A 19,458-nucleotide genomic window follows, 5' to 3' on the forward strand; every position below is an offset into this window, starting at 1 on the left:
TCTTCTAATTGGAGTTTTCTAATTCTTAGAAAACCATTTTCTGACACATTTTTTTCAAATATTTTTGCAACTCTAAACTCATCAGAGCTGTCATTTGAACAGCTTCCAGAAGACTTAGAAGGTGTTTAGGGTTGACATTGGTGGCCAGGCCTGTGTGATAGTGAACCTATTTTAAATGTGATATATGGATTTAATCTTGGAAAATAATATTTTGATGGGTTTCATTGACATTTGTATCTTTTATTATTTAGGGAACCATATGCTTGCCTGGAAACAGAGTGATAGAACATCCATGCAATGATGAAAGTCCAGGGAAGTTTCTCTTTGAAGTTATTCCAGGTAAGTTATTTTATTCCCTGCAAATCTGTGGCTCCATTGTACTGACTGACTAATAGCCAATTTTATTCTGCCTTAACAGATGTTGGAGATGATTAATGGTTTAATTTAAGAGGAAGGAAGAAACCCAGTATTATTTTTTGTTAATGGTAAAATGGTATCTGACCACTTTGCCCCCTTTATATTTATCTTGGGCTTCTAAAAGAAGATCATGGGGTATTATTTTTGGTTTATTTCTAGTATTTTTAATGCTGTGGCACAGGTTGTTTTATGTCTTGGTGTGGTCTTCACATTGAAGAAAATGGAACATTTGAAGGTTTTGATGTGTTAACATTCATGAATATTTTCTCTCAGTCACCATATATATGAACTGACTTCCAAAGAATTACATGCTGTTTATATATCAATCCTTACTTTTAATACATGTTTTCTCAAAACTTCTCTTGATCCAAAGTAGGTTAAAACTCAATACTGCCTTGAGTAATATGACAAATATATGATTGCCAAATAAACCTCAAACTTATCTTCTTTTCTGTCCGCTGTTACTACTCTTACAATAGAGCTGGGTACATCTTGAAGGGAAAAAGTCTCTGGAAGTACTGAGAGTTTCCAATTCTTTTTGTTTTGCTTTTCTCTGCATGTTCCCAGGTTTGCCAGCAAAATCTTTCTCGAAATATGCCATATTTTCCTCATCTCTCTTCCCCCCCCCCCCGTGTTATTTCTCATCCCTCTAATCATGTGTCATACCTGGACCCATGTCACATTTCAGAACTATAGTACTGTATATTTTTACCAATTTCCATTGAGGCTTCTTTATTATCTAAAGTGTTATAATCAAAGTCTCAAAGTGTATTAGCAATATTTACAATGGGATCATTTTGTTTTGGTTCAAGTATTCATTTTTCCCTCACTTACTCTGTGTTGAATCTGTGTTTTGGAAACAGCCACTGTCCCCCCCCCCCCCCCTTTTCAACAGCCCTGTATGCTGAAATAATACAAATTGATTGCCAAGTAGAGATGCATTTCATTTTGGAAGATACTGGGTTAATTTAAACTGATTTGGGAACAAGGAATGAAAAATCCTTGGATTGCCCAGGAAATGCTTTGGTATGGAAACAATATCAAGTGGATCTCCAAAATAAAATTGGTAGTACAGGAGCAAAATCCCTGAATTGTGGATATTTTTCTCTATCCTTGAGAGGCTCTTTCACACAAAAGTCAGCCAGGGATCAAAATTAATGTTTGGTGTTACCTGATATCTGCAAAACTGAGAGCTGTGGAGCCATCTCTTGGCCATCAATAGTTGTGGTACTGAAATGCCATTGCGAGAAAGGGAAATGTCCCTCCTTTGTAGAGATAACCAAGAGTCACAGATATTCCTTGATCAGTTTTTGGCTTGAGATCATCCCTGCTCTATATCTGAGATAGACAGGATTGAAAAGTTTGCAGGGCTAAAGCTTAGGTGACTGTCCAGAACAGCTGGGGGCTTTATACATGGGCTTTTGGGGATGCCATTTCTGTGACTGAAGTTTTGTTATAAATATTAGCTTTATGCCTATGAGATCTGCAAATGATTTCATACTGTTTTTGGCAGTACCTCTGCACTCTGCATGGAGAAGTGAATGGGGGCAGAAAAGACCCCAAAAGGGATAATCTCTCCCTAAAAGAACAGCAAGAAGACTAATGAAGGACATTGTTTTTGTGTGTCCTGAACTATTCAGAATCTGTAATAATTTTAAACAGGGTACATCTGTATTGTAGAATTAATGCAGTTTGACACCACTTTAACTTTCATGGCAATTGCTGGCAAGATAGTAATTATAATAACTTTATTCTTGCATCCTGCTTCCATCTCGCCATAGGGACTCAGGGCACAAGGTGCCAAAAAGCAAAACATAAAGTAAAACACGATATAAAATACAATTGAAGAAACCAAATAGGCATAAAAACAATAACTTAAGAGTCAAATTAAAACAATTTTCATCAACCAGTGGTAGTAAGCTACTGTAAACATGGCCAGGCTGTAAACAATAGGACAAAGTTCTTGTGGGTTTTTTCGGGCTATAGGGCCATGTTCTAGAGGCATTTCTCCTGACGTTTCGCCTGCATCTATGGCAAGCATCCTCAGAGGTAGTGAGGTCTGTTGAAAATAGGACAATGGGTTTATATATCTGTGGAATGGCTGGGGTGGGGCAAAGAGCTCTTCTCTGCTGGAGCTAGGTGTGAATGTTACAACTGACGACCTTCATGAGCATTTGAAGGCCTGCCTGAGCCTGGGAAAATCTTTTGTTGAGAGGTGTTAAGATGTGCCTGGTTGTTTCCTTTCTGGACAAGATTGGGATAAATGCTGGGCTGTAAACCATGGAAAGAGGGCATGGCATAAAGTGCAAGGCCGCATAGCTATTGCATAGAACAACTAGGGACTGGGCATTTTATATCCAAGATATAAAATGGAGAAAAATGATTTGGCTTTGAACAAAGGAGAAGTGAGTTTGAGTTACAGTTATGTGCTAACAATGATAATTTAATTGGTAAAAGGTGTCGGTTTTGAATGGAAATGGAAGACCCATTTGAACCGATGCAGAAGAAGCTTGGTATTGTGCCCTTCAGTTTCTAAGCAAATAAAAGTTTTATTTACTCTCAGTTAAAACAATAACATAACTTGGGATGCAGTCAGGCCCAGTCCAAGTCATTGTGCTGATTCACCCAACATGGTCAAAGTCAGAGCCTGGAAAAGATGAGTGGAGTCTATGGCTAAAAATTAATTGATGCAGCTGAAGGATGGTCAGTTGGCTGAAGGGTGCTAGAAATTGTAGTCTGAATGTTCAGTGTTCAGAAGTCCTGGTGCCAGTCCCTTTTCTCCCATACAGTGTTAACTATGTAAACATAGTAATGAAAAACAATTCAGTTTGAGCAACAATGCTATTACGAAACTAGCTATCTGCTGCTAGTGTTCCCTTTTAATAATATAAAACAACAGGAAGAATGAGAGCATGTAGAGAATTACCAGAATCACTTCATTGGATTACAACACCATGAATCCTCTTGCCAGCATGGCCACATTCCAGAATATGTCCTTCAAAAATAAGATGATCCTTTGGAAGCTTTGAAAATGGATGCATAATACTCTAGGCCAGTGGTTTTCAACCTGTGGGTCCCCAGGTGTTTTTGCCTATAACTCCCAGAAATCCCAGCCCATTTACCAGCTGTTAGGATTTCTGGAAATTGAAGGCCATAACATCTGGGGACCCACAGGTTGAGAACCTCTGCCCTAGGCCATATGGCTATTTTGGCCCATGAGACATTAAAGTGACGTTAATAGTAAAAATACAACAACAAAGTAAATAATCATTATTTCCACCACCACATGATAATCCAGATCTGATGTCCAAGGTAATCACTTCATGCCATTTAATTTTAGGCTGGCCTTGGAGGAGTTCTAAGTTGGTGACCAGCTATGTTGCATCCTCAAATAGACAAATGCTCAGTTTGGCCAATGTCATTGTCAACTATATATGTATATGTATATGTGGCATTAAATTGTTGTCTTTGTAAGGCTACTCTGAGCCTCCTTTGGGGTGAGAAAAACAGAGTACAAGTGTGGTAAATAAAATAAGGCCTAGGATATTACATAGGTTTAGGAAACATATGCTGAGAGTGTAGCTGGAAGTTCTTGCTAAAGGTATGTACAGATTTTAAGAACTAGGACAAGGAGGGAAAGTATTCTGCCTCTTGAATAACCATCTCTGTTCTTAGCTGGAAGAGAGGAATACCAGACTTCTGTGCCATTTAAATCCCACCACCCACACTGCCTGGTTGTTGCTTTGTTTGTGTGCAAAGTGGTTATTGCAGTTTTGGCCCGAAGATGTGCAGGCAATGGACACACACAAAACTGGAGAGGCTTTCTCCTCCCTCACTGAAAAGGCTTGAAGTTCCAGGCTGGAAATATTTTGGCAAAACTAAATGGACAAATGGAGGCTGGCTGATGGTGGAATCCATGGCTAAATGTTAATTAATGCAGCTGAAGATGTTGCTCAGAAGCATTTGATTACTATTTCCCTGGAGAATAATTCAGGGGAAGATCTGAATCCAGTTTGCTTTATTCGGCTTTTCCCACACTCATCTATGTTGATGAACGATTACAAATCTTCCTATGTGGGAACTGTATTCTAGTTTTGGATACTTTGAACTACTAAAGGAAGCAATCATCCTTCCTTTTTAATGGGTTTAATGCTGGTACATAATAGCTAGGATTGCTTAGCACAGATTCCGCACCTGGGATTATATATTAGTTAATTGTGCAAGATTATAGCATAACTATTGTGATGACTTTCGCTTTATAGCAGGATGGGCAGCAGCACAAGGACATTTTTCCACTCTGATCCATCTGGCCTTTTAACATGCTTGAAGTGATACAACATGAGTTCTAGATGTTATTTTGGCCAGTTTTTGGCTGATATTATTTTCTTTTGGTGAAATGTGAGGGCCAATGGAACCAACCTGTTACGGTTTGGGCACATTTTGCCCAACTCAATATGTCCTCTTTTAGCATTTTCTTGGAGCCTCGGCAGTGCAGTGGGTTAAACCACTGAGTTGCTGAACTTGCTGACCAAAAGTTTGGCGGTTAGAATCTGGTGAGCTTGGTGAGCTACCGCTGTTAGGCCCAGCATCTACCAAACTAGCAGTTAAAAAACATACAAATGTGAGTAGGTCAATCAGCACTACTCTGGTGGGAAGGTAACAGCACTCCATGCAGTAATGCCTGCCACGTGATCTAGGAGGCGTCTATGGACAATGCCAGCTCTTCAGCTTAGAAATGGAAATGAGCACACACACACCCCTCCAGAGTTAGACACGAGTAGACTTAATATCAAGGGGAAACCTTTACCGTAGCAATTTAATGGTTCTCTAGTGTGTCTGTATGATATTCTTCGGTGAAATGTCTTTGATTTCAATAAGATTTGCTATTTTCCATCATTTTGATTATCCAAGTAAAGTCTGGAAATGTATCTCCTGGTTCCATGCCAAAATGCAGAAAGCCATAACTTCAGCTCTGGAGGAATTTTCTTCCAACTTTCCAGCTTCTTTGTGTGTCAGAGTTGGGAACATCAAGGAGATGATAGGGGAAAAAACATTGCTTTTTCTGGCACTTCTGGATATTGGGAAAGGAGGACTCTGCATCAAAAAATAATTGACGGCGTAGGGCCTTTTGGACTACAAAATGAGATTGGGGGGGGGGGGGTCACAATAATTCCACCTCCATGTGCTGGCTTTTCCAGTGTGTGAATTTTTGAGTTAAAAATGTATTTTGTACTGAGTGTCAAATCTCAGGATCCTAAATCTGAGAATGATCAAAATGGATAAATTCAGTGAGACTATCAGAACTACCGAAGACATTTTCCATCCTTGCTTAGCAACATCATGGCTGTTTGAGGTGAGTCTGAAATCTATCTCTCACCATACCGAAAACAATCATTTCCATTCTTTCTTTAGTAAAGAGAAACAAATACTGGAATGTTTTCTTTGTTCAGCTTGCATCTCACAGAGGCATCAGCCTTTTCTTTTTCAATCCAGAATTGAAGTTATAGCTTCAGCTGCTGCAGCATTTATAATGCGCACTTTATCATGTTCTGTGCTGCCGGACTAGAGCATCAATCAGTATCAACCCATTTCTGTTTCATGCAAAACCTCTCAGGTATAAATGAGTCTTGGCATTTGTTTTGTGCTGCTATAACAGCCGAGGAATATTACAAATATAAAATATTCACACACCTAGCTTCAATGCTTGGATTTAACATAGCACAGAAGTAGCACGGCTTGTTATAAACTCCAGAGTAATGGAGTTGTGGCAGTGTTTTGCAAGCAGAAAGCACTGGTATAAAAACACTATGCATCATATAACTTCACAAAGCAATACTGTGTTTTCTCTATACAGCCATACTGCTTAACAAATGGTTCAGTCTTCCTAAATCTGTTAACCTTATATATTTTATTTATCTATTTGGCATTGGTATACCCTGCTATTCAGCAACAAAGCCTCTCGGGGTGGTTTAAAAATTGTTGTATCTAAATAAGAAACAACATAGAAGGAAAAAGGAATGGTGGTATGGAAGGGGAATAAGTCTAGTGGATTTTGCCTTTTCTTCTCTTTCTTCATGGGCTGGGTAATGGCAGTTGGGATGCATGGAGTGCCTTTCATCCACTTCTGGGTCTAGACATTAGTTAGCTGTGCCGCTTCTTCTTCTCTTCCTTTGTGACCCAGGTAGTGGCAGTTATAATGGAACTTCTGTACCTGGATGATGGCGCTCTGCCTCTTTCCTTCTGTCTCCCTTTCAGTGTCTGACTAAAACACTTAAGATGCACTAGGAAAGCAGGCTTAAAGTTAGAAAGATAAATATGGACAGCATGCCATGATTGAGAAATGTTATCTCTTATGGAATCATAGAGTTGTAAGAGACCTTGTGGGCCATCCAGTCCAACCCCCTGCTAAGAAGCAGGAAAATCACATTCAGACCACCTCCGACAAATGACCATCCAGCCTCTGTTTAAAAGCCTCCAAAGAAGGAGCAGAGAGTTCCACTGCTGAACAGCTCTCACAATTAGGAAGTTCTTCCTAATGTTCAGGTGGAATTTCTTTTCCTGTAGTTTGAAGCCATTGTTTCACATCCTAGTCTCCAGGGCAGCAAAAAACAAGCCTGCGCCCTCCTTCCTGTGACTTCCTCTCCATATTTAAGCATGGCCATCATGTCTCCTCTCAGCTTTCTCTTCTTCAGGCTAAACATACCCAGCTCTTTAAGCCACTCCTCATAGGTCTTGTTCTCCAGAAGCTTGATCATTGTACGTGCCCTTTTCTGGACACATTCCAGCCTGTCAACATCAATTGCGGCTCCCAGAATTGGACATAGGATTCCAGGTGTGGTCTGACCAAGGCAGAACAGAGGGGTAGCATGACTTCCCTGGATCAGGACACTATGCTTCTATTTATGCAGGCCAAAATCCCATTGACTTTTTAAGCTACCGCATGACATGTTGGCTCATGATTGTAATCTTGTACACATTTGTCTGGAAATAACTCTCATTGAACAAAATAGTACTTAGTCCTGGATAAAGATGCACTTTGTCATGAAGGTAGAACAGGCATGGGCAAACCTTGGCCCTCCAGGTGTTTTGGACTTCAACTCCCACAATTCCTAATAGCTGGTAGGCTGTTAGGAATTGTGAGAGGTGAAGCCTAAAATACCTGGAGGGCTGAAGTTTGCTCATGCCTGAGGTAGAATATCTGCTCCCCCCCCCCTTATGCCACCCACATATCCTGATTTGGCAGGGACAGTCCTAATTCTTTTTCATTATTATTATTATTATTATTATTATTATTATTAACTTTATTTGTACCCCGCTAGCATCTCCCGAAGGACTCGATGCGGCTTACAAAGGCCAAGGCCACAAAAACACAACATAAACAATATAACACCAAGCAAAATTAAAAACAGTTAAAGCAATATTAACGACATGCAATGAACAACATATCAAAACGATAAAACTGGGCCGGGCCAGAGTAGTGGGTACAAGGTTAAAAGTGCTGATGTGGCAGGAGGTATACGAGGATTATAGGGCAAGTGCAGTGTGCGGTGTGCAATCATCTTAGTACTACTAAAGTGCTTCGAGGATTTGTTAATGGAGATTTCCTATTCAGGAAAGGCACATCGGAACAGCCAAGTCTTCAAGTTCTTTCTAAAGACTGCCAATGTAGGGGCCTGTCTAAGATCTTTTGGGAGGGTGTTCCAGAGTCGGGGGGCCACCACAGAGAAGGCCCTGTCTTGTGTCCCCACCAGTCGTGCTTGTGACGCCGGCGGAATCACGAGCAGGGCCTCACCAGATGATCGAAGTGAGCGTGTGGGTTCATAAATGGAGATGCGGTCACTCAGGTAGGCAAGTCCCAAACCGTTTAGGGCTTTGTAGGTAAGCACCTGCACCTTGAATTGGGCTCGGAAAATAAATGGCAGCCAGTGGAGCTCCTTGAACAGGAGGGTTGACCTCTCTCTGTAAGGAGCCCCGGTTAGCATCCTGGCTGCTGCCCGTTGGACCAGTTGGAATTTCCGAGCCGTTTTCAGGGGCAGTCCCACGTAGAGCGCATTGCAGTAATCCAATCTAGAGGTGACTAAGGCATGGACCACCCCGGCCAGATCAGCCTTCGCGAGGTACGGTCGCAGTTGGCGCACGAGTCTCAATTGTGCAAAAGCCCTCCCGGACACCGCCGACGCCTGAGCCTCAAGCGTGAGCGATGAGTCCAAGAGGACTCCCAAACTGCAGACCTGTGCTTTCAAGGGGAGTGTAACCCCGTCTAACACAGGTTGCCACCCTATACCCCGATCCGGTTTGCGATCGACCAGGAGGACCTCTGTCTTGTCGGGATTGATCTTCAGCTTGTTCCTCCTCATCCAGATCGACACAGCGGCCAAGCACTCGTCCAGCACCCGAGAGGCCTCCTTGGAATTAGGTGGAAAAGAGTAATAGAGTTGTGTGTCGTCTGCGTAGAGATGGCACCCAACTCCAAAACTCCGGATGACCTCTCCCAGCGGTTTCATGTAGATGTTAAAGAGCATGGGAGATAAAATAGAGCCTTGCGGGACCCCACAGGTCAAAGGCCAGGGGTCCGAGCAGGCATCTCCCAGCTTCACCATCTGGGTTCGTCCCTCCAGGAAGGACCGGAGCCACGACAAAACCGTGCCCCCGAGACCCATCCCAGAGAGTCGACCCAGAAGGATACCATGGTCGATGGTATCGAAAGCCGCCGAGATGTCCAAGAGAACCAGCAGAGCCACACTCCCCCTGTCTAGATCTCTACGGAGGTCATCCACCAAGGCGACCAAGGCTGTCTCGGTGCCGTGACCAGGCCTGAAGCCAGACTATGACTGATCTAGGTAATTGATGTCATCTAGGAATCCCTGGAGCTGGGAGGCGACCACCCGCTCCAGCACCTTACCCAAAAAAGGGAGGTTGGAGATCGGTCTGTAATTGCTCAGCACCGTGGAGTCAAGGGAAACCTTCTTAAGGAGTGGCCGAACCACAGCCTGTTTCAGATTTTCACATTTCACATTTGTCAACTATATCTTAACTGTCCCAATTTCTTTATTCTCCTTTCACTTTTCCTCTTTGTCCAAAGCTTACTTCCATTGAACTGAATTCAAATCATAAAAGTCAATTAAGTCAGAAGGAAGCGGAAGAGAGAAAGGGGAAGGGATAGTGTCCTTCCCAGTAGGATCAAGCAAAAGCAAACAGTTGCAGCATCTCCTGACTGTGTGTTCTCCCTCATTAATAACTTTTGTGATTCTGATTGTTGGAAAAGTGGGATGGCAGAGCCTTAATCTGGACTGACTTTGCCAAATTAAGACAGTTGGAAAGTATGAACAAGATAATAAATTGGTCATCTACCACCCAGGAGCAAGTTTCAACATCCCTTACTTCTGTCCTTCTATGAAACACAAGTCTGTTTCATAATACACTGAAGATGATATCAAATTGCAGAGTTTCTGCACTTGACTTTCTGGTGTACTAGAAACCTCTTTACTAACTAACTAACTAACTAACTTAATTTTATTTTGTTTTATTTATATCCCTCTTTCCTTTTAATTTGGAGTGCAACTTGCATGCTGCAAGTTGCTTCTGGTTGTGATCAAATTTGGGATCAAAGTGGCTTGCATATAAATAAATAAATGAACAAAGTTTAAAATATTTTTGAACAAGTTAATGATTTGAAATGCCAATAAAACTACATTGGATAAACTACACTGAGATGTTATGTTAAAGGTAAAGGTTTTCCCCTGACATTAAGTCCAGTTGTGTCCGACTCTGGGGGTGTGGTGTTCATCTCCATTTCTAAGCTGAAGAGCCGGCATTGTCCGTAGACAGCTCCAAGGTCATGCGGCCAGTATGATTGCATGGAGCACCGTTACCTTCCCGCAGGAGCAGTACCTATTGATCTACTCACATTTGCATGTTTTCGAACTGCTAGGTTGGCAGAAGCTGGGGCTGACAGCGAAAGCTTACGCCGCTCCCCGGAATCAAACCTGCGACCTTTCGGTCAACAAGTTTAGCAGCTCAGTGGTTTAACCCACTGCGCCACTGGGGGCTCCCTGAGATGTTATGAGGCATCCCTATATCTCTTTATGGAGGACTAAGCCCTGATCCTTGTGATGGCACTTTCTTCTGAGTTGACCTGTTTAGAATTACAAGCACTTGTATCAGCGTATTTTCTTAGTTGGGATCAACAGAGTTCCTACTCAAAGAGGAAATATATCCAGAATAATGTAAATGGCTATTTAACAATGCAAATTTCCATCGAACAAAGTGACCATATTAGTCTCTGCCAACATATTTCTCCTTTGCTCCATTAGACGTGGAATTCTAATGCTACGCAACAGCTAACTCCCACTTGCATTTTCAGAATAATTTGCATGTATTGGCAACAAAAAATCAAGAAAGGACAGAGGGTCTCAGAGTTGACATACAGATGCAAGACTGTCTTTTAATACAATGAAGGAAATAATATCCTTAATTTTATGCATAACAAGAAAATCAAAGTTTCAATGTTCCATTACTCCCATGCATTGTACAGTAAGAATAATCTGCATTGTTTTGATAAATGCCAAAAGCTGGGAGAGAGAAGGGTAAATTGGATGAGATGGGAGAGTAAAGGGCAGCTATAATAGTATTATAGCCATGGGTGAAGGCCAACAAGCAAACTGGTGGTTCTTCAAGCCCCTTGGAGTCCCTTGGTGGCAACAATGCAGCTAAGTGCCAGGTGCCAGGGGAATGGTTTTCCTAATGTACAGTAATGATAAGTACTCTCTCCACTGTTATTAAAAATCTAATGCTTTTAGGGATTTCACTGGAAATTCAAATCCAGCAAATCAGTTTCAATGGGATGAGAACATGACAAGGGATGCAATTACAATGTAAAATGAATGCAATTTGACAGCACTTAACTCCATTATACAATGTCATGGAATCCTGGGACTACAATGTCTTCAGTCTTATGTGCCAAAGGGTAGTGGTGCCTTGCCCAGTTACCAATCCTCAAATTCCATAGCCTTGAGCCATGGTAGTTTAAAGTCATGTCAAACTGCATTCATTCCACAGTGTAGTAGATGTAGCCTGAGTTAGTCTGGATCCAACCCTATTACATTTCAGGCTGGCATCATTCTATACAGGCATATTCTGTAGTGAACTCCATTGCATATTTTGTTAGATAGGAATGCAAATATTGGCAATCTTTTTGTATAGTCATGTGAGTGGCTCCATCCTAGAGACTTCCTTGCTGACCAGATAAAGAGGAAGGAGATATGTCAAGCAAGGAACATGTTTCTACAACTGTAGGTGATCCTGTTTAGGGTGATCAAATTGAAATTGAATCCAGACAAGACAGAGGTACTCCTGGTCAGTTGCAAGGCCGAATAGGGTATAGGGTTACAGCCTTTGCTAGATGGGGTTGCACTCCCCCTGAAGGCGCAGGTCTGCAGCTTGGGGGTTCTCCTGGATTTATCGCTGAGCCTGGAATTCCAGGTCTTGGGATTCCTTGTTCACCAATTATGCCCATACCTTAGGAAGTCAGACTTGGCCACAGTGGTCCATGCTCTTGTTACGTCACGGATAGATACTGCAACATGGTCTACGTTGGGTTGCCTTTGAAGCTTGTTCAGAAGCTTCAAGTAGTCCAACAGACAGCAGCCAGATTTCTCACTGGAGCGGGGACAGGGAACATACAACTCCCCTGTTACGTCAGCTCCACTTACTGCCAGTCTGCTACCCAGCACAATTCAAAGTGCTGGCTTTAGCCTATAAAGCCCTAAACGGTTCCAGCCCAGCTTACCTATTTGTATCTCCCTCTATGAGCCAGCTAGAAGGTTAAGATCTTCTGGGGAGGACCTCCTTTGGAGGTGCGGTTGGTGGGGATGAGAGATAGGGCCTTCTCAGTGGTGGCCCTTTGGCTTTGGAACTCCCGAGTGAAATCAGATCAGCTCCCTCCCTACTGATCTTCAAGAAAAAGTTAAAAACATGTATGTGGAACCAAATTTTTGGTTAGCAACAGTGCAATAAGAGAACACAGAACAGTGCAATGACAATTGGAATGTCCTTGGACTATGATATCTGATTGCGTGATTTTATATATATGGTATTAATGTTCGATATATTTTTAGTGATTGATTTAATGTATATATTTTTTACTTGATGTATGTTCATGTGGCATCGAATCTCTGCCTATATATGTGAGCCTGTCTGAGTCCCCTAAGGGGTGCGAAAGGCAGGATATAAATATGGCAAATAAATAAATACAACTGGATCTGGGGTAATCTGCATGATGGGCTTGTATTCTATCACTTAGCTATGGCTGTCCCCCCTCTCTCGATTCTTTTGCTTTTTGTATAGCTCCAACTGTACTAAATAAACCCTGTGCTATAGTTGCATTTCTACTCCTAGTCAGACCTTGCTCCGTGGAATCACTTTTTTTGCTGAAAAAACAAAACAGCACAATGCTTGCTTATTTTAGTTTGGCATTTGCTACACCCCCTGGGTTCCATAATTTAGAAATAAAAATGCTTTCTGTAGCTTGTTGTTAAACCATCACTTGCTATAAAATGACCCTTTCTTAGCATTCTGAGATTCACCAAAAATATTTTTATTAGGGTAGATGAATAGAGTTCTTCCTACTATGCACACATTCACACGCACACATATATACATACACACTTAAAATATTTTACATCATCCAACTTTTAAGAATTCTCCAGTTTTCCAGAGCGATTGTCAGGTGAGGTTTAGTGATTGTATTTTATCCCCCACCCACTTAATATCTCCATCTCTCCAGCTCTTGTGCTCACAGGTTTATATGCCAAATTGTGCTTTTCCCATTAGAGCTGCATCTTTTCATTTCCTTTCTCTAGCAGCTTCTTTCCTCCAAGCTGTTACATCTATCTTTGAAATTTCAATTTCATTGGAAAGAATAAACTCCTGAGAAATTCATTTCACAGGGAAAGAAAGAAAGAAAGAAAGAAAGAAAGGAAGGAAGAAAAGAAGGCAAGAAGCCAACCAGGTTACTTTTTCTTTGTATTCTTGTATGTATGGCATTGTATAATGGTGCTCCATGCAGTCATGCTGGCCACATGATCTTGGAGGTGTCTATGGACAATGCCGGCTCTTTGGCTTAGAAATGCAGATGAGCACAACCCGCAGAGTTGGACACGACTAGACTTAATGTTAGGGGAAAACCTTTACCTTTACCTATGGCATAGTGGTTTGAACTTTGGACTACAATTCTGGAGGACAAGATTTGAAAACCCACTAGATGGCCTTAGGCAGGTCACACATTCTTAGCCCCTGAAAACCATGTAACAGTCTTACCTTCAAGTAAGAAATACTTGAGGGTATTCAACAGCTTCTTAAAGTTACCCCTCAATGGTGGCTAATATCCGTACTGCAATTAGAGAAGTAGGCTCTGCTGTGGTTACAATCTCATGGAAATTATGAAAGTTGGTATATTTGATGAAGCAATTCAACAAGGCATTTCAGATCAGCCATAAGGTTCTTAGATGCCAAATTAGAGCTTGGAAAAATTAGCCTTTTGGGCTACAGGTGAATTCTGGGACTGGTAGTTCAAAAAGTAACTTTCCCAGATTTTGTGCCCAACCAAGGTGTTTGCTTCCAAAACTATGAAAAATAGATCCATGTGTGCACTAGCAACATTTTCTTCATGTACAGGACTTAGAAAAATTATGGTTTAAAATCACAGGTACCGTTTTTCCAAGCCTGCTCCATACAGGTCTAGTCTCTTGTTGTGTGATGGGCCTTCAAATTGCTTGTTAGCTTTATGGCAATCCCAAGAATTTCATAGGGTTTTCTTAAACAAGGAATCCTTAGAGGTGGTTTTGCCAATTCAGAAGTAAAGCCTATAATATTGAGTGATCGTTAACAGTTTCCCATTCAAGTACTAACCATGGTTGATCATGCTTAGCCTTCAAAATTAGACGGGAACTGGTACCTTCAGAGTGTTTTAAGGCTAGTCTACCACTCCGCAAGTCTAGATGGCCCTTTAAAAGGTACCATTAAATGACAGGAAATGGTTTATTAATTTGTGGGTGCGTTTTCCAGGCTGTATGGCCATGTTATTCATTTGTTTACATTTTATAACCATCAGGGAGGAACAACACTGCTATATGTCCTTTAGCACATAACAGAGCCATCCTTATCTCTAAGAAAAATTGACTCAAGGTAGACTACCGTATATTGAATATTCTGCCCATCTCTGATACCATTTGGATCTTATGTGCCAAGAATGTGCAACTTTACCCGACGTCATTTCGTGTAATCTCTCACTCTTGGCTATGTTGGCTAAGGTTGTTGTGAACTGTAGCCAAGAACATCTGGAGAACCACAGTTGTCCACTCCTGCTATACACCTTTATTTGCTGTAGGTTCTCTCAGAATCAAAGGGTCTACGACAGAGTAAGCACAGCCTAGGAAACATAGGGGATATTTAAACTCTGTCTGAGGATCTTTTTGGTGTTTAATGCTAGACACGTTGGGCTTATTTCTGACCATACATGGACATTTGGGTGTGTTTTCCATTTATTTCAGGGAAAGTTAAAAAAAATTAACTTTGCCTAGATTGCATATCCAGTCTGTTTAGGAATGTGATATGCCAGGTTAAGAATCAGAGCAGAAGGTTATGTGGCTGAGAAAAACATATGGTTGGAAAATGTAAGCTAATTGCAGGATATGCAAAATACTGCAATCTGTCCTGTTGGAGTATGGATAAGATGTGTTGGATTATTTTGGAGAGGTTTCCCAGGCACAAAGTCTTTTCGTTTTTGCTGAGCTCGAAATGTGAGAAACAGAAAAATTGCCCATTCTTGGCACAAAGAGTTTAATGAGTAATTACCATGTCAGATGTGATGGTCTGTTAGTTTTTAAGCTAAAATACTCCTTGGAGTGTTTCGGCATCTCAAGCAAGGCAGGATGATTTTTCTCTAGGCTCATGCTGGAAGTCTTATTTCTTGAAATAAATATGCTCCTGCTGTTTGAATATCATGTGCCTTTAATGCAGATGCATGAAACTCGATGTCCTCTAGATATGTTGGACCACAGCTTTATATTTGTCATTTTGGTGTTTTTTTAATGTTTGAATTGTGTGATTGTACTAAAAATAAAATAAAGGATAGTAGTAGTAACTGCTTGAGAAATACATTTGGCCTGGGTTGCAAGAGTAAACAGCACCTGTGGAATTCAGCACAAGGGCTTTTATGAAAATCATAAGATTTTAGAATGGTACTAAATAATAGAAACATCATTGTGGTGGTTAAACTCTGAGTCAATGATGCACTGAGGATTCGTTACCCAAACCCAGATAATGGTATTAGGTAGCAATCCTAACAAAGGATTCCCCCAGGCAGGAAGCAGCCAGGCTTTGAAGCTGCAAGGCTATTTGGTGCTAATCAAGGTGGCCAATTGCAACATTCACACTTGCCTCCAACAGATGAGATTTCTTTCTCCCACCCCAGACATTCCACGGATATATAAACTCCATGTGCCTAGTGTCCAACAGACCCCACAACCTCTGAGGATGCTTTCCATAGATGTGGACAAAACATCAAGAGAGAATGCTTCTGTAACATGGCCATACAGCCTGGAAAACTCACAGCAACCCAGTGATTCTGGCCATGAAAGCCGTCGACAATACAATAGCATTGTTGTTTTGCCTCTTGTAGAGACATTAGCTGTCTGAAACACAAGCATGTCAGCATTGGTAGCCACCATGATGTCATTGATTCAAAAGCAGAACAACCATGCATCCGACAGCAACATTTGTCTGAAAAGTCTGTTATCCCAGCAATGCTCCTTGGGGATTGACGGTTTCATTATACCGATGTATAGTATGCTTCCTGCTCCACCCCTTCAAGGAGATATGGGGGTATCAGAGCACATTCGACACATCATAGATGCTTATCTTCACGTGTCACTGAGCTTCAAAGGAAAACAAAGGCAGGGGCTTTCACTCCTTCCCAGGGCGTCATGTGCAGAGAACCTAGTCGGTTTAATTGCTTCTGCCACAAAGATGAATGCCTCCCACCCAGCTCCCTGACAGTCAGCAGTGCCTCTTCATTAGGCATCAGGAGCACAAAACCTCAAGGGCACTGGTGATAACTTCGGTTGAGCTAATTTTGCCAGTGATGTCTCATATAGTGAGCAGGCAGGTTATTTATTGCATGCCAATGGAACGTTTAGTCGTTTTGTTGTATTAGAGCCTCAAGAACTGTTAAACTTTTGTATCAAAGCTGCCTTAATTTTGCCACCAGATCTTTGTCTGATGTGGGATCATTTGTTTCACAGTTGTTCTCTTCACCCAAATATTGAAATATAAGGAAGTCTTCTCTACTTATTGCAGCTTATGTCTACAAATGTGTCATTTGACTAACATCTCAAGATCCAAAGAGGCATTTGAAACCATGTAGTGAACTTCCAAATATGAAGGGGAATTTCCACTTCCACTTCAAAAAGTTTATCAACATTTATTGTTCTTGTTTTTGTATTTCTCAAAAGCCCACAAGGATCTCATGAGGTGTTCCTGGATCTCAGGGTATGAACGTTTCTTCCTAAACCTTATAATGAGAGGGAGGACTCTTATGGTAGAAATGCTACCTTGAAAAGTGGGTGTGTTTTCCTACTGTATTTCTTACGATGGGGTTTCATCCCTGGACTGCACAAGTCTCCAGTCCTCAATGAGTCGTTAGACTAGATAGGATTAGAGTGAGGGATTCCTTCCCATCACCTTCCTATGGATGCTTTGTCTTACTCTTCTTCCTTGCCACTATCTCCTTCCCCTTTGAAGATGTAGCAATGGAATCTGTGAGGGATGAGATAACTTCCTCTTTAAAGGTATTTTTATTGCTCTGGCTTGTTGGCCATGTGGTCGTTCCCCCCCCCCCCCCCCACTTTTCTCTTCTGCCTTTGTCTTCCTTCCAGTGAGGAGGAATTTTGCCATTCTCCAGGCAAAATGTAGCTGCATGGATATTTGGACTTTTTATCCTTTGTTGGAATATTAGCTCAGCAGCCTTTCAAACCCATATGTAATCTTACTCATTCTGGAGACTAGTAAAGAATGAGTCTTTTCAGTTTTTTTAAAAAATATTCCGTGTCATAAATTCATGTATTTTCTTCGGTCTAGCCAGAGATCTGCCACAAACAGAGGCATCTCCTCTCTGTTCACACCAACTTTCCAACCAATGGGAATGATGCAGATGTATGTGGAGATACGATATCACTTTTGATCAGATGAGTTTTAGTCAATCTTTTGTTTTCAGACAAGATTTGTAATATTCAGCTTGATGAAGGTTATCCATCATACAAATGGGAACGAGATTTGGCTGACCTTTCCTTCAAGGCCACTATTAAACTAATCATATATGACTTATTCTGGCTACCTGTCATCCGTTTAATTGCACATTGTATGGTCCAGTATGATTAAGGACTATTGTACCAGTGAAGTACACCTTTTCAGATTTCCTCTCTCTCTTGTTCAGCTAGATGCTCTCATGTTTACCTTAATTAATCTGATTGTGATAGTTAAGTAGCTGAATGCCTGGATAACTATTTCACCCTCTGAAGTTGCTCATCCATAATATAAACAGAAGCAATGGACTGTTTTCCCATTCTCAATGCACACCTCACTTTTGCTGATGTGCTCAGCTCCTTTCAGAGCTTTGTATAAATAGTTGCTTAAAATACCATATATACTCAAGTATAAGTTGAGTTTTTCAGCCCTTTTTTTAGGCTGAAGCCCCCCTCAGCTTATACTCAAGTCACAGTTATTTATTATTTTACTCTGTTGTTGTTGTTGTTGTTATTATTATTACTTTTATTATTTTACTCTATTATTAAATTTATTATTTTACTCTATTATTACTGTTATTATTACATTTCCATTATTTTACTCTATCATTATTCTTTTTATTAAATTTATTATTTTACTCTCTTATTGTTATTACATTTATTATTTTACTCTCTTATTATTACATTTCCATTGTTTTGCTCTATTATTAATTTTATTACATTTATTATTTTACTCTATTATTATTTTTACTATTACATTTCCATTACTTTACTCCATTATTGTTATTATTCCATTTTCATTATTTATAATTATTTTTATTACATTTATTATTTTACTCTCTATTAATATTGGAAGGATATGTAAGCACATTTACATTGAAAAGGGTTAGAATAATGTTTTAATCATAGTTGGACAGTCTTATATTAAATTACAGTGTTATGTAAATATTCAAAAACAGTTAACCTACTGATGCCTCAATTAATGCAATTTTATTGGTATCTATTTTATTATGAAATATACCAGTAGCTGCTGCATACTGGCACCCTCGGCTTATACTACAGTCAATACGTTTTCTCAGGTTTTCTTGGTGGTAAAATTAGGTGCCTCAGCTTATAATCGGGTTGGCTTATATTCAAGTATATATGGTAAATATTTGTCGTATGTATGGACAGAAGAATGGGGCATCATGCTACCAACTATCTTGGTAGAAGGAGAAAATCTCTCACAATTTCAAGAGTGTGGGGGAAGGAAGTTCTCCAACAGTTGTGGCATCTCCAACAGTTGTGGAAATGATAGAAGCTGTGCATTAGCACAGCTTCTATCATTTCCCCTTTAAAGTAGTTCTCTTTGGTGTGCTTTGTGTGTTTCTAACTTGGTCACCAATTTGCCTCCTTTGCATTGCCCTAGATTTTGTGTTTTTCCAGGGCATTTTGAGAAAATTCTATAAAGTGGACTTTTAGTAAGACGGAGGTGAAGAAATAAAAAATAGTAAACACAAAAATATTTTCTGAGCCATTTCACCTCTACTCTGAATTATTTCCACCTCTAATGAAAGAAACCTCAACTGCATCTAAGTGTTGCACAGATGTAAAGTTTGTGTGAAGAATTAGGTCTGTAATGCCCTCTGGTTTTATCCCTAAACGGAGGTTTTAGGTATTTGATTGCACAAGGATGTATTTTTGAAAACAGGGAGAAGGCAAAAGAAGGACAGAAATACAGAGAAATTGAGGTGTTACCTTT

General features: G+C 40.6%; 1 protein-coding gene across 2 annotated transcripts in view; it reads left to right on the forward strand.

Annotated features, from left to right (window-relative positions):
* ARHGAP24 (Rho GTPase activating protein 24) overlaps positions 1 to 19,458 on the forward strand; it is a 394,377-nt gene that overhangs the window by 163,991 nt on the left and 210,928 nt on the right. For both annotated transcript variants that reach the window (XM_060779286.2, XM_060779285.2), the window contains exon 3: positions 252 to 339. In XM_060779286.2, coding sequence (XP_060635269.1) covers positions 252 to 339 — 88 coding nt within the window. The remainder of the gene's footprint in view (positions 1 to 251; positions 340 to 19,458) is intronic.

The sequence above is a fragment of the Anolis sagrei genome, chromosome 5 (genome assembly GCF_037176765.1).
Source record: "Anolis sagrei isolate rAnoSag1 chromosome 5, rAnoSag1.mat, whole genome shotgun sequence".
In the NCBI taxonomy this organism is placed as follows: Eukaryota; Metazoa; Chordata; class Lepidosauria; order Squamata; family Dactyloidae; genus Anolis; species Anolis sagrei.